At 46.1% G+C, this 13,558-nt stretch overlaps 1 protein-coding gene across 1 annotated transcript; it reads right to left on the reverse strand.

Annotated features, from left to right (window-relative positions):
• Nucleotides 1-379: 379 nt before the first annotated feature.
• Nucleotides 380-4,149, reverse strand: LOC118426077 (protein ANKUB1-like). Its single transcript, XM_035835338.1, has one exon. The coding sequence runs from the start codon at nucleotides 2,890-2,892 to the stop codon at nucleotides 1,000-1,002; it is 1,893 nt and encodes a 630-aa protein (XP_035691231.1). The 5' UTR covers nucleotides 2,893-4,149; the 3' UTR covers nucleotides 380-999.
• Nucleotides 4,150-13,558: the final 9,409 nt, after the last annotated feature.

Below are 13,558 nucleotides of genomic sequence, written 5' to 3' on the forward strand. Positions count from 1 at the left end.
TAATCTAAACCGCTTACCCTCTGCCACAGGGGCAATCTACTCAATCAAAAATCACGACTATAGTATGCCCATAACACGACATTTCAAAACCAAAGTTCTGTTGAAGTGCCGTAAAAGCCACTGACTTAGATTCTACCAATACAGATGTACTTACAAGCCAATTTTATATGAAGATTTTCCTGTCGAATAATAATGTAATAAGTAATAAAATATGAGCAAAACCAAACGCTTTATTTTCACATTTGGTTTAAAATGTTTATCAATCATCATCATATCTTATCAATGACTTAATTACAACCAAATAGGGAATGATCTAAACTCTTTGTACATATTGACATATTTAGAGAGACAAAACAAAATGACAAGAACAGAAAAAAAATCCATTCAATGATTTAATTGGCACTTCAAAACACAAATCGACGTTGATGGAGAATTTAGAAAAATAAACATACATTTTAAGATTTGTTGCTGATATTCATACAGGCTTGTGTGGATACGACAGCCCGGCTGTATATTTACCCCGAGATGCAACAACACACATCATAGAACATGTGGTGAAGATTGACAACGTTGTTAGCCGTTCTACCAACCACACATCTTCATGTCCTAATCTTTATCACTCCCGGGACACGATTGTCTCGACGATAGAATACATCGTCACGTTATGGATTTCTTAAGTCGAGGGATGACTTTGCGTTCGCGGTACAGATTTAGAGTGACGCGGTCTGCTACCTAGCTAAGTCACGCAGCCCCTCCACTGGTCAATTTATGCATATGTGCTAAAATGAACCGATTATTGTCGGGCTGATAACTGTCTATTACCATGGTGGTGGAGGATAAGCGGTTTCCATAGTGACAGGAGATTCTTGGCTTGATTTTCATAGCCCCTATAGATGCTTCTATTGATGACTCTAAGAAAGGGTTCTCTCGAGATAGAGGTGAATGAACACCGGAGGTCTCGGTGAGCTCAATCAGCCCCCGGTAGCGGGAAAGTGTCTGCTACCTGACCTCGCCCTTCTGTAATATTGAGTTTTGATTCTTGACGCTTTGTTTGGTCAGGCGCGCGGCTAGTTTCATCTGTTTTAGGAAAGGCATTTCTTTAAAGGAGGCGGCGACCTGGAAACAGCCCTTGGCGTCTTCGTGGGAATCAATCGTCCTGAATGCATTACGGAAGGCCTTGGATAACTCCGTGTTGGTGTGGCAGGCTATGGGCGGCAGCTGGTGTATGACACTCGGCTGTTTGGTCTTCCTCCTGGGAGAATCCTCAGGCGGCTGTCGCGAGGCCCGTGACCTAACTACCGGGTGGCTGCCCTCGGGCTTCCCGAACACGAGATCTCCGACATTTGGAGCATCTCTTCCTTGTAGAGCTTCGCTCCTTGGCGTACGCAGACCCGTGGACTGTCCTGACAGCCGTGAGTTTGTGCGGGTCACGTCGAGGCCAAGGGAGGGGAGCGCCAGTCTGGTCGGAGAGTTACCGTTGAAGGTTTTACTTTCTCCGGCGACTTCCGTACAGTCAACGCTCTTCTGTGAGCTGAAGCTGCCTCTGACAGACGAGCTCCACTTTCTACTTTTGATACCCGGTAAGCTTAAGTGTAGCGATGACTTCTCTTTATGCGGTCCGAAATCTTTACACGCACCTGCGCCGAGTCTCGACGCCCCTGTCTTCTTCCAGCGACCTCCCTCCTGTCGAGGCCTTTTCCCATTGGTTGGTGTGATGACAAGTACGTTTTTCACGTTATTCATCCCGATCCTGAGCGTGTCGGCAGGAGTACGCGGCATCTTGGACCTTGGCACGGCGCTCCTCTCACTTCTGCCGAACCCGTCAACGATAACACCCTGTCCTACGAGGCCTCTCTCCTTGAACACGTCCTGGTTCCGCTGGTACAATGCACCGCCAACGCCGTTCAGCAGGCAAACACGTGTCCTCGCTCGGTTCGCCCATCGCCGCATCTTTCTGTAGATGTTCATGGAGCAGACCATGCCCGACCCGTGACAGTTCAGAATCACGCTGATCTTGTTCAACAGAAACAACGCGCACTCCTTGTGCTTGTTCCTGAGGGAGTATGACAGCGGGAGGAGCCCATGGCCGTCTGGTTGTGTGACGCAGGAGAAGTCGTAGAACAGGAAGACCCGCAGAACTGTCAACTGCCCGAACTCTGCCGCCTCGTGCACAGGCGTCTTGAGCCTCTCGATGTGAGACAGCGTGTGGCACCACTGCCGCGCAGGGTGCTCTCCGACAGGGTCGTCCGGACGCGTCCCGGTCCGGATTAACTGCTTGGCGAGCGAGCTGTGTCCGAAGTGCGCCGCAATAAACATGGCGACGCGGTTTTGGAACCTAGCAACGGTCGGTCTCGACGAGGTGTAGAGGCTAACCAGTGACTGGTTCCCGTCCGCGGCGGCCTTTAGAAAGTCATTCCAGCCATTCCAAGTCTCCAGTCTTAACGTAGTTCCGATCTCTACATTGTATTGATCTAAAGTGTTGCAGTCATACATACCGACCCCGTCTTTCGTCAAGCGGAAAGTGGTGATAGGTAGACCACATTTTTTGGAAACGAGTCCCCGAAGTTCGCCGACAGTTGTCCCGTAAAGTTTGACGTTCTCGTCGTCCAGAATAACGATAGTTTGTCCGTTATAGACGGAGTGGATGAACAGGATCGGTCTGTCCACGTCCTTGACTGTACACTTGAGGGTAGAGGCCTGGCTGACGCCGATGTCTGTCAGAACCCACTCGTCCTGCAGCGATGACCCGGCGAAAGACAAGATGACAACCTGCTCTGTCGGCGACACGTCAAACTTGTACCTGATCATGTCCTTGATGGCTTTGGCCTTCGTCAGTCCCGGTTTGATCCTGACAGACAATCGGTGCCCCCCGAAAGCCACGAAAATCTTCATTTTGTCGCAGGTGTCGACCCTTCAGTGGTGAGAATTGATCTGTCCGCGGCCCGTTGCTAAGACACAGTTCGATCTACTGTAACTTACCTACGTACTGTGCGCAGGCTTGCTGACGGTCCAATTCACTTCAGAGGGCAAAACATACATTAGCTGCTTACCGACAACCGATTCGTCTTGCGCTGAGCAAACAGCGCCTTTGTTTCTGCCCCTTATCCTTTCCATCATCGCACTTTAGTGTTCCAATGGAGGTGTACAACGTCCCGTGCAAATTCCGCCGCAGCGGTCGGTTGCTAGCCGTCACAGACCCTCGTCATATTGAGCAAACTTATTAACTGTAGCACTTGCCGTGATTGAGCGGACTTTAACCAGCTAACTCCGTGGTTACCGATCTGATTAATAAGAAAGCACTTTGTGCTATGTACGTGCCATAGTTGTCAGTGAGCGTGCGGTCCCCGGTGCTTTACTGTCAGGCAACAGGATAAGCCGCAGGTTTTTGTAACGAGAGGCCGTGTTGTATGTGTGCAGGGCGTGTCTGTACAACAATCAGCCCGATGCGGCCTGCACGCAGCAAGAAAGGCCTTTCTCGACATCGAATAAAGCCCGTGTTGTACAGGTGTATGTCAGTGGTTCAGTCGCCACACCTGGTTGAGTTCAGAAGGCCAACAACCATAGCCAAGCCGGGCATGTGGAGTAGATGGGACAATGCGTGTGCGTAAGCTCAGCCCCCGTGTTTACACTGGCCCGCTCACGGGAAGCCGCGCACCTGCAGACAAGGGCGGGATCCTCAGACTTTGCTTTCGAACAAAAACATTTGTTTTCAAACATAACACCAGGATAAAATCGGTAGTGCAAATAAGACTATAATGGTGCTTTTTAATTTAAAAAGTCTGTAATTCCGCACGTGAGTGCCGTATCCACCACTTGTGACACCGAACATTGTGTTCGAATGTTTCTGACTTACTGCTGGCGGTGCACATGAGAACATTATCAGATGGGCAAGGCTAAAGTTGGCTAATTCCGAGGCCAAGAGTCCACAAGTGTTGTTCCGGATAGCTGTGGAGTAACGCCCAAACAAAGCCCGGCCACTAGCGGAGCGCACTTCGCAGTCCTCGACTACGTTTGGAGTGAGCCACTAAAAGGTGTTTTGTCAAAACTATGCCTAGGCGAACTTGTCACGTGGTAACATCAAAGCTTGTAACAAGTGGAGGGATTTTCTTCTACAAATGCTGCCATCGTCAGACCTACCAAAATTGTCCGCGTGTGTGTGCTAGTCCTGAGGTGGAAGGTACTTAAACACCCCATGTGCATGTACCATATCGGTCCGTAGGATGAAATGAACACGTGACCTGAGATGATGCGAGACCGATTCAATACCCTTCCTTACGACACAAAATAAACCGCCAGGAGGCCCAAAATAATTTCGAGGTCTCATCAAGACCTTCCAGCCCCCCCCCCCCTCCCCCAACACACAAACAAACACTCGATTCACCCACAACAATCTTTAAGTTCAAGGGATGGGTGGTCACGTACCAGTTCGTTACATAAAGTCTTGAACACGTTTACCCGACAAAGTGGGTAAGATTTAGCCACCAGGCGAACTGGAAAGGTCAGGAGACTGAACACGGCATGATCATGATCATACATAAGCCGTGCCCTTTTCGCCGCAGGGAGCTAGTTGCAACTGCAGCAACTGGAGCGTTTGTGTTTTCAGGCATCGAAATTAAAAAAAACGTGATCATTTTGTGAGCGTGTTAGCCGCTAGAAGTCGCTGTGAATGACAGAGGGAGCATTATGTAGAGGAAACTGCCGGAGAGTCCTTCCAGAGGATACGATTGCTTGCGTGTGCGCGTGCGGGCGTACGTGCGCTTGTGTAAGTGTGTTGCGCGTTGCGCGAACGGAACAAGAGCTAGACGTGTGGTTTCCAGCTATAGCAATATAATCCCACCTGATACAGTGAACCTATCTTAACTGGACAACGTTCGCCTTGGGCACCATCTTGGTCGATTTACGTTTGCTCCGACAGTTGCTTCGATAATCGCTATCAGAGTGGACGTAAATTTAACAGAATGGCAGCCAGATTACACGGAATGATAGAGACTAGGTTTACTACACTAACGGGTCATTGAGGGCATTGGCTGTTCGGGCTCCATGGTTCCACACAGAGTTTGCCAGAGGTCGGCCGCGGGTTTGGTGAGATAACTGCTTCTAAGAGTGTGCACGCGAAGTGAAAGGTGATTGGCTAGTCCCTTGTCTGGGACACACACAAACAAGCCCGCTCGCACATGAACACACACACACACACGCACACATGGAGATACACACAAACATGCACACGGGTGATGATACCGAGTACAAATATACTAGATCATACTAGATTTGATATATCTTATTTCAGTATTTTCCTATATTTTTCTCTTCTATTTCCCCCTCCTCTTATCTCCCTCTCTATGTCTCCTTCTATCTCATATGTTTCTTCTGTCGTGTAGACGTCTATGCCGATTGACTCTTCACTACTCCTACATGTACCATTTCACCATCGAGTATGTACGAGCTACCACACGGGCGCTAGATGGATCGGAACAGCCTTGGAAACCGCATCTGCTGCTTGTAAAGATAAGAAGCAGCTCCAGACGAACAGAAAAAAGAATCAACTCGAAGAGGCGCCATGGGACCACAGGTGACGCATTCCATCGTTTGAAGCAAAGTTAACACATCCTGGTGATTTGTTCTTACTTTCCACAAATCGCCCTCTAACCACAGCAGTAGGTCGTTACCTAAGTACGTTACCACAATAAGAACTTGTACGGCGTAAACAGCATGGAACATATAGCCTAGTAGATGATGCTTTGTGACGCACACAAGCGTCAGGATGTTTGCGGTGCGAGCTCAATGTGGTTAGACAACTTTTCATTGCCTCGTTTCACGGTATCTTAATATGAACACACCGTAGTGAACATGACATTGACTTCTCTCTAGAGAAATTAAGCTGAGCTTCTATATAGATCCTATAATTCACCCGTGCGTGCCTAATAGCATATCATTTACTGCTTATGACGTACATGAGAACGCAGGTGCTAATAAAAAGTGTGGACAGATCATACTGAAAAAATAAGTACCGGATACGTGTGATTAGATTTTGAGTTGTAATACCCCCCTCACATTAGGCGCGATTCGATCGGACGACGAGTCTGAGAGCTCTAATTTACGAGGAGGCATGAACCTGATGCCGACGAAGAAATTGCAGAGTTCCCCCTTCCCGTCAGGGTCATGCCTCCTCGTAATTTAGAGCTCGCATACTCGTCGTTCGATCGAATCGCGCCTAATGTGAGGGGGGTATTAAGAAAACTGTTTTTTTTTTCAAGTACGCGATGTTTTCTGGTAGCTACTGGTTTTTACTTACTAACCGCGACTGTTCACGTCCTGATGTTGTTAAGCCTTTGAAAGAAGCTATGCTATTAACAGCAGTACTTCTGAGGAAGTGTGAAAGCGGTCTTCACATGCCTAATTATTTTAATGGGCCACGTGAAACAAATTCATTATAAATGGTGTGTGTAATTATGTGTGATCAAAAGAGTGACTGCTAATAATGTATCCGTATGCATATATACATATATATATAAAGCAAACTAACACTCAGAGAAAGAGAGAGAGAGAGAGAGAGAATTAGATGAATGGGACCAGAATAGTATCTCTTATCCCAAATTCAGAAACATGACAAATCCTGATTGAGTTGGGCTCACCTGTCCACTTTAATTTCGAATATAGAATGATCGATGGAGGGAAGAAAGAAGTTTCACAGCAAAACATCGTCAGTTTCATTTGAGACAAAGCGTGATGTGAAAGAGGTCTCCGTCATCACTTTAGTACATGTATTGATGCTGTTGCTAAAATGTATAGCCCAGAAAGACGGGGTGGCAGCGCTGATAAATATGTGCGGAATTTAATAGACTTTGAGACTGTAACTTCTAATACAACATGACATGCGGACGTCAGTGTGGTGCTATTTAAAAGCTCGAGCCTACCGCCATATTTCCGAATCAATTACTCCAGCCTCGTGTAAGAAGAAATGTAGGCGAGCAACACCCACGCGAGGTATGGTGGCATCACCGTGGTACGACAGGCCGCGGTAACAGGTGTCACTCCCAAAAAAAGCGAGTAGTAACTACCTGTGCGCTTATCAGAAGTTACCGGTAATGCATACGTCCATCATGTTGTACAACACTGATAACGTTTGGATAGTGTTTAGCACTAATAACCAGCATGTGTATACGTGTGTGTAGATATGTGTTCATAACACGGGCAGGCAGGTGTGCATGTGTGTTGATAAACTGTAGCACCAAGGCCTGGTATTTGTATTTGTGTGTGTTCAGCACCAAGGAGAGGCATGCGTAATTTTGCATGAAGAGGGCTCGGCTGTGTACCCCTGCGTGGGTACTGTTCAGTCCCTAGGACAGAGGTATATGTTCAGGACTGGCATGTATATGTGTGGGTGGATAGTGTTCAGGACAGGCATGTCTATGTGTGCGTGGATAGTGTTCAGCACCAAGGACAGGTATGTGCATATATGTGTGGAAAGTGTTCGGCTCTGTACCTGAGTGTGGATAGTGTTCAACCCCTAGGACAGAGGTGTATATGTACGTGGACAGTGTTCAGCACCAAAGACAGACATGTTTATGTGTCCTTGGATAGTGTTCAGCACCAAGGACAGACATGCGTTTGGCTGGTGATCAGCTGCGTACCTGCGTGAGGATAGTGTTCAACCCCTGGGACAGAGGTGTATATGTACGTGATTTGTGTTCAAAACCAAGTACAATCATGTTTATACCTGTGCGTGGATAGGGCCCAGCACCAAAGACATGCATGTGAATGGTTGGTTCTCTTCAACGTGAGCATTTTCCTGGAAAGAAATCTCGTTTTTCCATATACAGAAGCTACAATTGCAATGTATCATGCTCAACAAATAGGCTCCGCTGAGGTGTCCATACACGAAGAACCTGCATAAATCACACCATTATTGTGATAATGCGCAACTGTATCTAGGTTTTTGATAGTATAACGTTACCATATGCATCAGCCCTGTCACCATAGCAGTAATTAGTTAGGTCGGTATCAGCTGAGTTAACAAATGGCCCAGCTCATCCCTTAATTCTGGTACGAATGTACCCGGCTTTAACATTCATTTAAAACTCCTCAAAGGCACCCTCATTTGACCAACGTAATTGGGCATCACTGTGGGAGAGGCTATAGCTAGTACAGGCAGTTAGCCTGCGTGGGTTTTAACGTCTGAACCGTGGGCTCTCCACTTCTGAGGCAGGCAGAGCATTCTACTCTGTTAATGCACGGGGAGTGCTTTCGTGATAACATCTAAACGTGCCCATCCACGGCCATTATATAAACATGACCATATAAGAGTTAGTATCCTATCCTGTCTGTTTCCCTGCCCATAGATATACCAATTTGGCGCCATCAGGTAACTGGACACATGTTGTTAAACGGCCTTTCTGGCATTTAAAATGCCACACAATTAGCTCGAAATTTCTACTTGACGACCTCTTACGAACGTGGCGACAAGGTCGTTCCATAAAACGGTAATATTGCACAAACCGCAACTACAATTAACGCTAGTTCACCTTTATCCGCAGGGTAACCTATATTCGTAGTTTTCAGAAAAGACAAGCAGTAGTTTCTAGCTGAAATATTGTAAAAATATCGCCATTTGAAACCACCGTCCGCCGACTTGATTTCCCCAAATGCCCTGTTTTAAGAACAACGGATATAGGTTTCCCCGCGGATAAAGGTGAATCAGTGTTGCATGTGTTATCTTTAATCCAGTTTGTCGAGTAGACTAATGAGGTAGACGAGAGGTAGATTACAGGGAGGTCACGTACATTCACTGGTATGACCTTGGAAGAGGAGACATAATCCCAAAATCTATTCATGACAATCAAAAGGCAACAAATCAGGTTGCCATAAACTTTCAGCAGAGCAATTTTCCCATCACTGCACCTCCGCTGTTGGTCCTTGGATAACCAGAATTCTTTTGTGCAGAAATGCGATGATATATGTCAAGAGACCTCCTTTCATATCCAAGAAAATTTCAACCATACCGAGATGTTTAATGTGCTGCAATTTCCACCGACAAATGGATAACTCAATATTGTGCGCACGCACTAATCTGATATTTCAAGTGCAGTTGTAGATAGAGGGATTCTTTATTTTTTGCTGCAGTCTATCCACTCAAAGCCGGTATATTATTATACCCGTTTTCACTTATCTGCAGGGTTCTTCCTGACTATGTGATCCTCCGACGTCTGTCAACATGACAGCCTAATAGCCTCTTGGCAAGTAATATAGTTTCATCTAGATAACGCATTAATGTAGTACGTGCATGTTTCCATTAAAATGCACACACATTGATAGCGAGACAGTGAATCCCTTCCCTGTCGTCAGATTTCCCCACCAGCCGGCAAACGTGTCATGACCATCCTCCACAATGAGCCTAATCTGTGTCATCGCTGATGGAGACTACTGCAGGTTGATGGAGGCTACTGCATGAAAAACAGCTTCAAATAAACCATCTGGAGACCACATAACAAGAAATCTACAGGTGGTACTTGTGTAACGAGTAGACGCAGCACCCCTGACAGGACGTGTTACGCCTAATGCTTCCCCTTCACTGAGCCCGTGTGAGGGGAAATGAAGATTTCTCACTTTGACGTCACTTCGTTAGGCGAAATGGGAAGTTCGCCGCTACAATTCAAGCGGTGCTTTATCTTTCATAACTCACTAAACGTTTTATCGTCACCCCGTCATAGATGTATGAGAGTTCGGTGAAAAGGCTGAAGACGGATGTCTCTGTAGCTCAACTGGTACCGGCCTCACAGTTGAGCTCAGGGTCCCAATTACCTGTTGCTGGAAACTGGCAGACCCCGGCTCAATCCTGGTTAGGCTCACGTCACATTTCCAAACCGGGCCCGACCGGAGTGTTTTTGTGGAGACGAAAAATTGACATTTATACGTTAAAATATATAAAAATAATGACAGGGACTATTCTCTTTACGTCTTGTGTTTAGTGTGTTTTGTATCATGCTTTTTGTTCGTAGATGGGCGTAAAATGGGGCCCTGTTTTCGAGGAGGTGCCTCCAGCACGTTAAAGCACGTCAACCCCTCCCTGTACCCTGTTCTTGAAACAGGAAGGAATCTTGCTACCCCATGTGCCATTAACCACAACAAGGGCCCGAAGGAAAAAACGAATGTCGCAGCAGAGGTAAGATCTTCCTCCCTTTGCCGCTATAGCTATTAGTGCTATTAAACTTCAATGGCGCACTGGTAAAGAAACGGCAGCCAAAACATGGCTAGCAACGAGTAAAAAAATCCAACTTGACTTGAAGAGACAAAAAGGCCGACATGGTCCATATCGTGGTGCAGTGGAGCGACTTTTCCAGTCTTAAGAACCCATCAGCTAGCCTGCCGCCTGAACGAATTTGCTTCGGCATGCATGTAACGTTATAGCTATGTACTGTAGTGTATTCTTTTTGTGTGTATTCTTTCTCTGATCACGGTTGCATATTCTGTCCATTTGTTCCGCTATCGCCATATAAGAGTATCGCTAAAGTGCGACACTGCTGTGTAAAAGTTTTCCTGCTTTCTCCACTTAGCACTCAGCATTTATTTATGGAAATAAGTACATAACTACGAGTGGATTGCCACCCCCTACTCACTGTGGTGCTTGCACAACTGTGTAGCCAGAGCTATCGATAGTCGAAACACATATGGACGATGCCACCATATACAGCATATATGGTGTGGGCTTTAGTAACTTTGATACCACGTATAGTTTGTACCCGAGGGACGACGAGGGTTGTTTTAAATGTGACAGTGGGCCTATGAGAGTTTATTGAAGAAAAATCCAATAGTGGTGTGCCCGAGGGAAGGGTGTCATTGTGGAACATACGAGCCTTCTTCACACAAAATCGACAACTTCGGGATTGCTAGCCTTTGGGTTGTCCTGTCGAGGTCATGTGACTATGCGTTACTGGGAGATTGGGTCTTTGAATTCGTCCATTACACTTTCGTGTCTGTCCGCTTGCTTGAAAAACAATAAAACAAATTGCCAAGACCAGACGAGCGATTTGTCATTTGCTAGAGGAGTCAGCTGCTAATGTGTGACTCTTTGGCCGTTTAACTCCTACAACAAATCATTCAGCATAATTGGCGACCTTGAGTACTAGTCTAGCAACTTAGTCTATGCTTTAGCACGTTGCTATAAAATCTTATCTCCTTGCTAAAACTGTTCTTGCCACTGTCCCTCACCCGAAGATGTAAACCACGCATGTACTCTCCGAGGATCCTCCCACATGTTGAGTCTGTTTGTCTGCTTTAGCAGTCCCCATAAGACTATTTAGGTCTTAGATTGCTTGAAATATGATATATAAAAATGAGCAGAATGGTCACAGTTGCCCAAGGAGTTAGCCGGCAAAGGAGCCACGTATTTGGAACTCCTCTTTCAAATCATTCAGTCCATTTGGCAAATTTTCACAATTATTCCCAACAGTCTGATAGAGCTAGTCTAAAAATGTCGTTGCTTGTTGAAACCGTTCCGCAGCGGTTAATCAGTAAACGGTACATGTACTCGTGGCGGTCCCGCCCACCTGTGGAGCCCGCCGCCCGGCCTTATCTTTCAGAGACTCCATTTACCCGGCGTGATGGGATGAACTAACGCCACCTGGGGGCTACAGTTAGCCGCCAAAGCCGCCGATTCTTCACAAGGAGTCCACAATATGGAGCGGGAGTCCAGGCTTTGTAGTCTTTACAGCCACAGAACGCAGAAGTAGTAGGAGCGGGAAGCGCTCACGGGCAAGGACGTTTACTCTATTATCATTAGGGTAAAGCCGATAAACGTCCATAGGCTGAGTAGAGATACCCTAAGTAAAGGTTATCAGCCAAAGCATCTATTAACAAAGCGTGTATCCCTCTACTATAGTAAATTGCTGCACGACTGGCCTCTGTTATCATTAGGGCAATGTCGACGTTCAGCGTCCGTAGGCTGAATGAATGGTTATAACAAGAACGTAGGTGAAGGTTATCAACCCAAGCATCTATCAACAAAGTGACGTCTCACAAGCACAAAACTTTCTTTAGATTCAAGTGTACTGTCCGGTCAGTACCCTCTGGTACCGATTGCTTCACGGGCGTCAAGCTCAATGCATGTGGTATTTCGAGCCCTGTTCATATTAACGATTTCCCTTAAGGTGCGCTCCCACCGCGCTTGTGTCAAGCTTGCGTCACTGCGGGGTTCGTTCACTGCGTCACTGTGTCCGATTTTTTATAATTTAGATATTGCGTAATACGTAAAAGTATGACTTAGAAGACGACAAAATGCACAAAAAGAAAGAAAATTCGTTCTTCATCTCTGAAATTCGTTGAGTATCTGTCGAACCCCGCAGTGACATAAGCTTCACGCAAGTGCGGTGGGAGCGCACCTTAAGTTAACTGGGTTAAATTGAATAGTAAGTTTCTGTGCATCTCAGACCTTAAGCCCACATAAGCAATGTACAAAAAAGATTAGCCCAACGCGTTTGTAATACCTGAGGTATACGTCAACTCAGCGTCAACTCATTCATATGTTTTGACCGAAGTGTGGGCAATCAGTCTTAAGTTGAATTGGAGTTAATTGGCTCTTCTTACAATACTCATAATACCGGATGCTGTATGGAGAATACGCCTATCATAAACCGTGCAGTCGAACAGGTTTGAACAAAAGGTTCAGGAAGGATGTGATGGATTATTCTCCGTTTTGCCAGGAAAGCCGTGTTTTCAATGCGTCGCTATCCGGCTTACTGCGGCACTTGCAGTCTAACGATCGTCTAATGCTTTCTCAATGTTGCCGCATAGCAGGAATGCATTAGCAACAGTCATGGAATGAGACCACGGGGAGTTCCACACGAGTGGGCTTTTACTCGACCCTAGTCGAAGTCACAATTATGGGCTTTCTGCGTATCATACCAGTACTCGGGTTAATCGTCTTGGGGTGTACCGTAACCGTTTCTCTCGTACATTCCAGGGAAATGATCAAGCAGCGCCTCATGCGCCATCCTTCATTTGCACCGATAACTTTGAATTTCTGCAGAACGCATTAGTTTGCTTTTACTTTGATGCTGCTGCTGCCCATGTCAAGCAAAACCAAAACCAAGTTTCATTGAGTTAACAATGAGTAACCAAGTTCTCAAGCTGTATTAGTCATGCATGGCGCTTGTACTCCGCGGAGGGGGTCGATTTCCAGACAAATTTCCCACATCACTGGGCATGCGTTGTAATATTAGGATTAATCAAGACAGCTTGGATAAATTGACTCAAGGAAATGCGTCAGTCTTTCAAATCTATAAATAGACAGTGCTTCTGATGATTCTTCAAATATTTGTTCCTTTCTATTTTCCTCATATCCGGTAAAACCAGTTGTCCTCAGAAATACTCCCGTATGTGTATGCTAGTCGTGTGCGTTTGTGTATTCTGCGTTTGTCTGCAATCAAATTCGCATCTGTGCGACTTGCTCCTCTACCTTTAAAAGAACAAGACTCCAATACCATTAAAAGAACAAGACGAGAACAAGGTGAATAGCTTCCAAATATATTCGTCTTAAGACAAATATATGGTTTCATTATCTTAA

The sequence above is a fragment of the Branchiostoma floridae genome, chromosome 1 (genome assembly GCF_000003815.2).
Source record: "Branchiostoma floridae strain S238N-H82 chromosome 1, Bfl_VNyyK, whole genome shotgun sequence".
In the NCBI taxonomy this organism is placed as follows: domain Eukaryota; kingdom Metazoa; phylum Chordata; class Leptocardii; order Amphioxiformes; family Branchiostomatidae; genus Branchiostoma; species Branchiostoma floridae.

Coding starts and splice junctions, on each gene's coding strand:
- LOC118426077 (XM_035835338.1), bottom strand. CDS start 2,892: ATGAAGATTTTCGTGGCTTTCGGGGGGCACCGATTGTCTGTCAGGATC.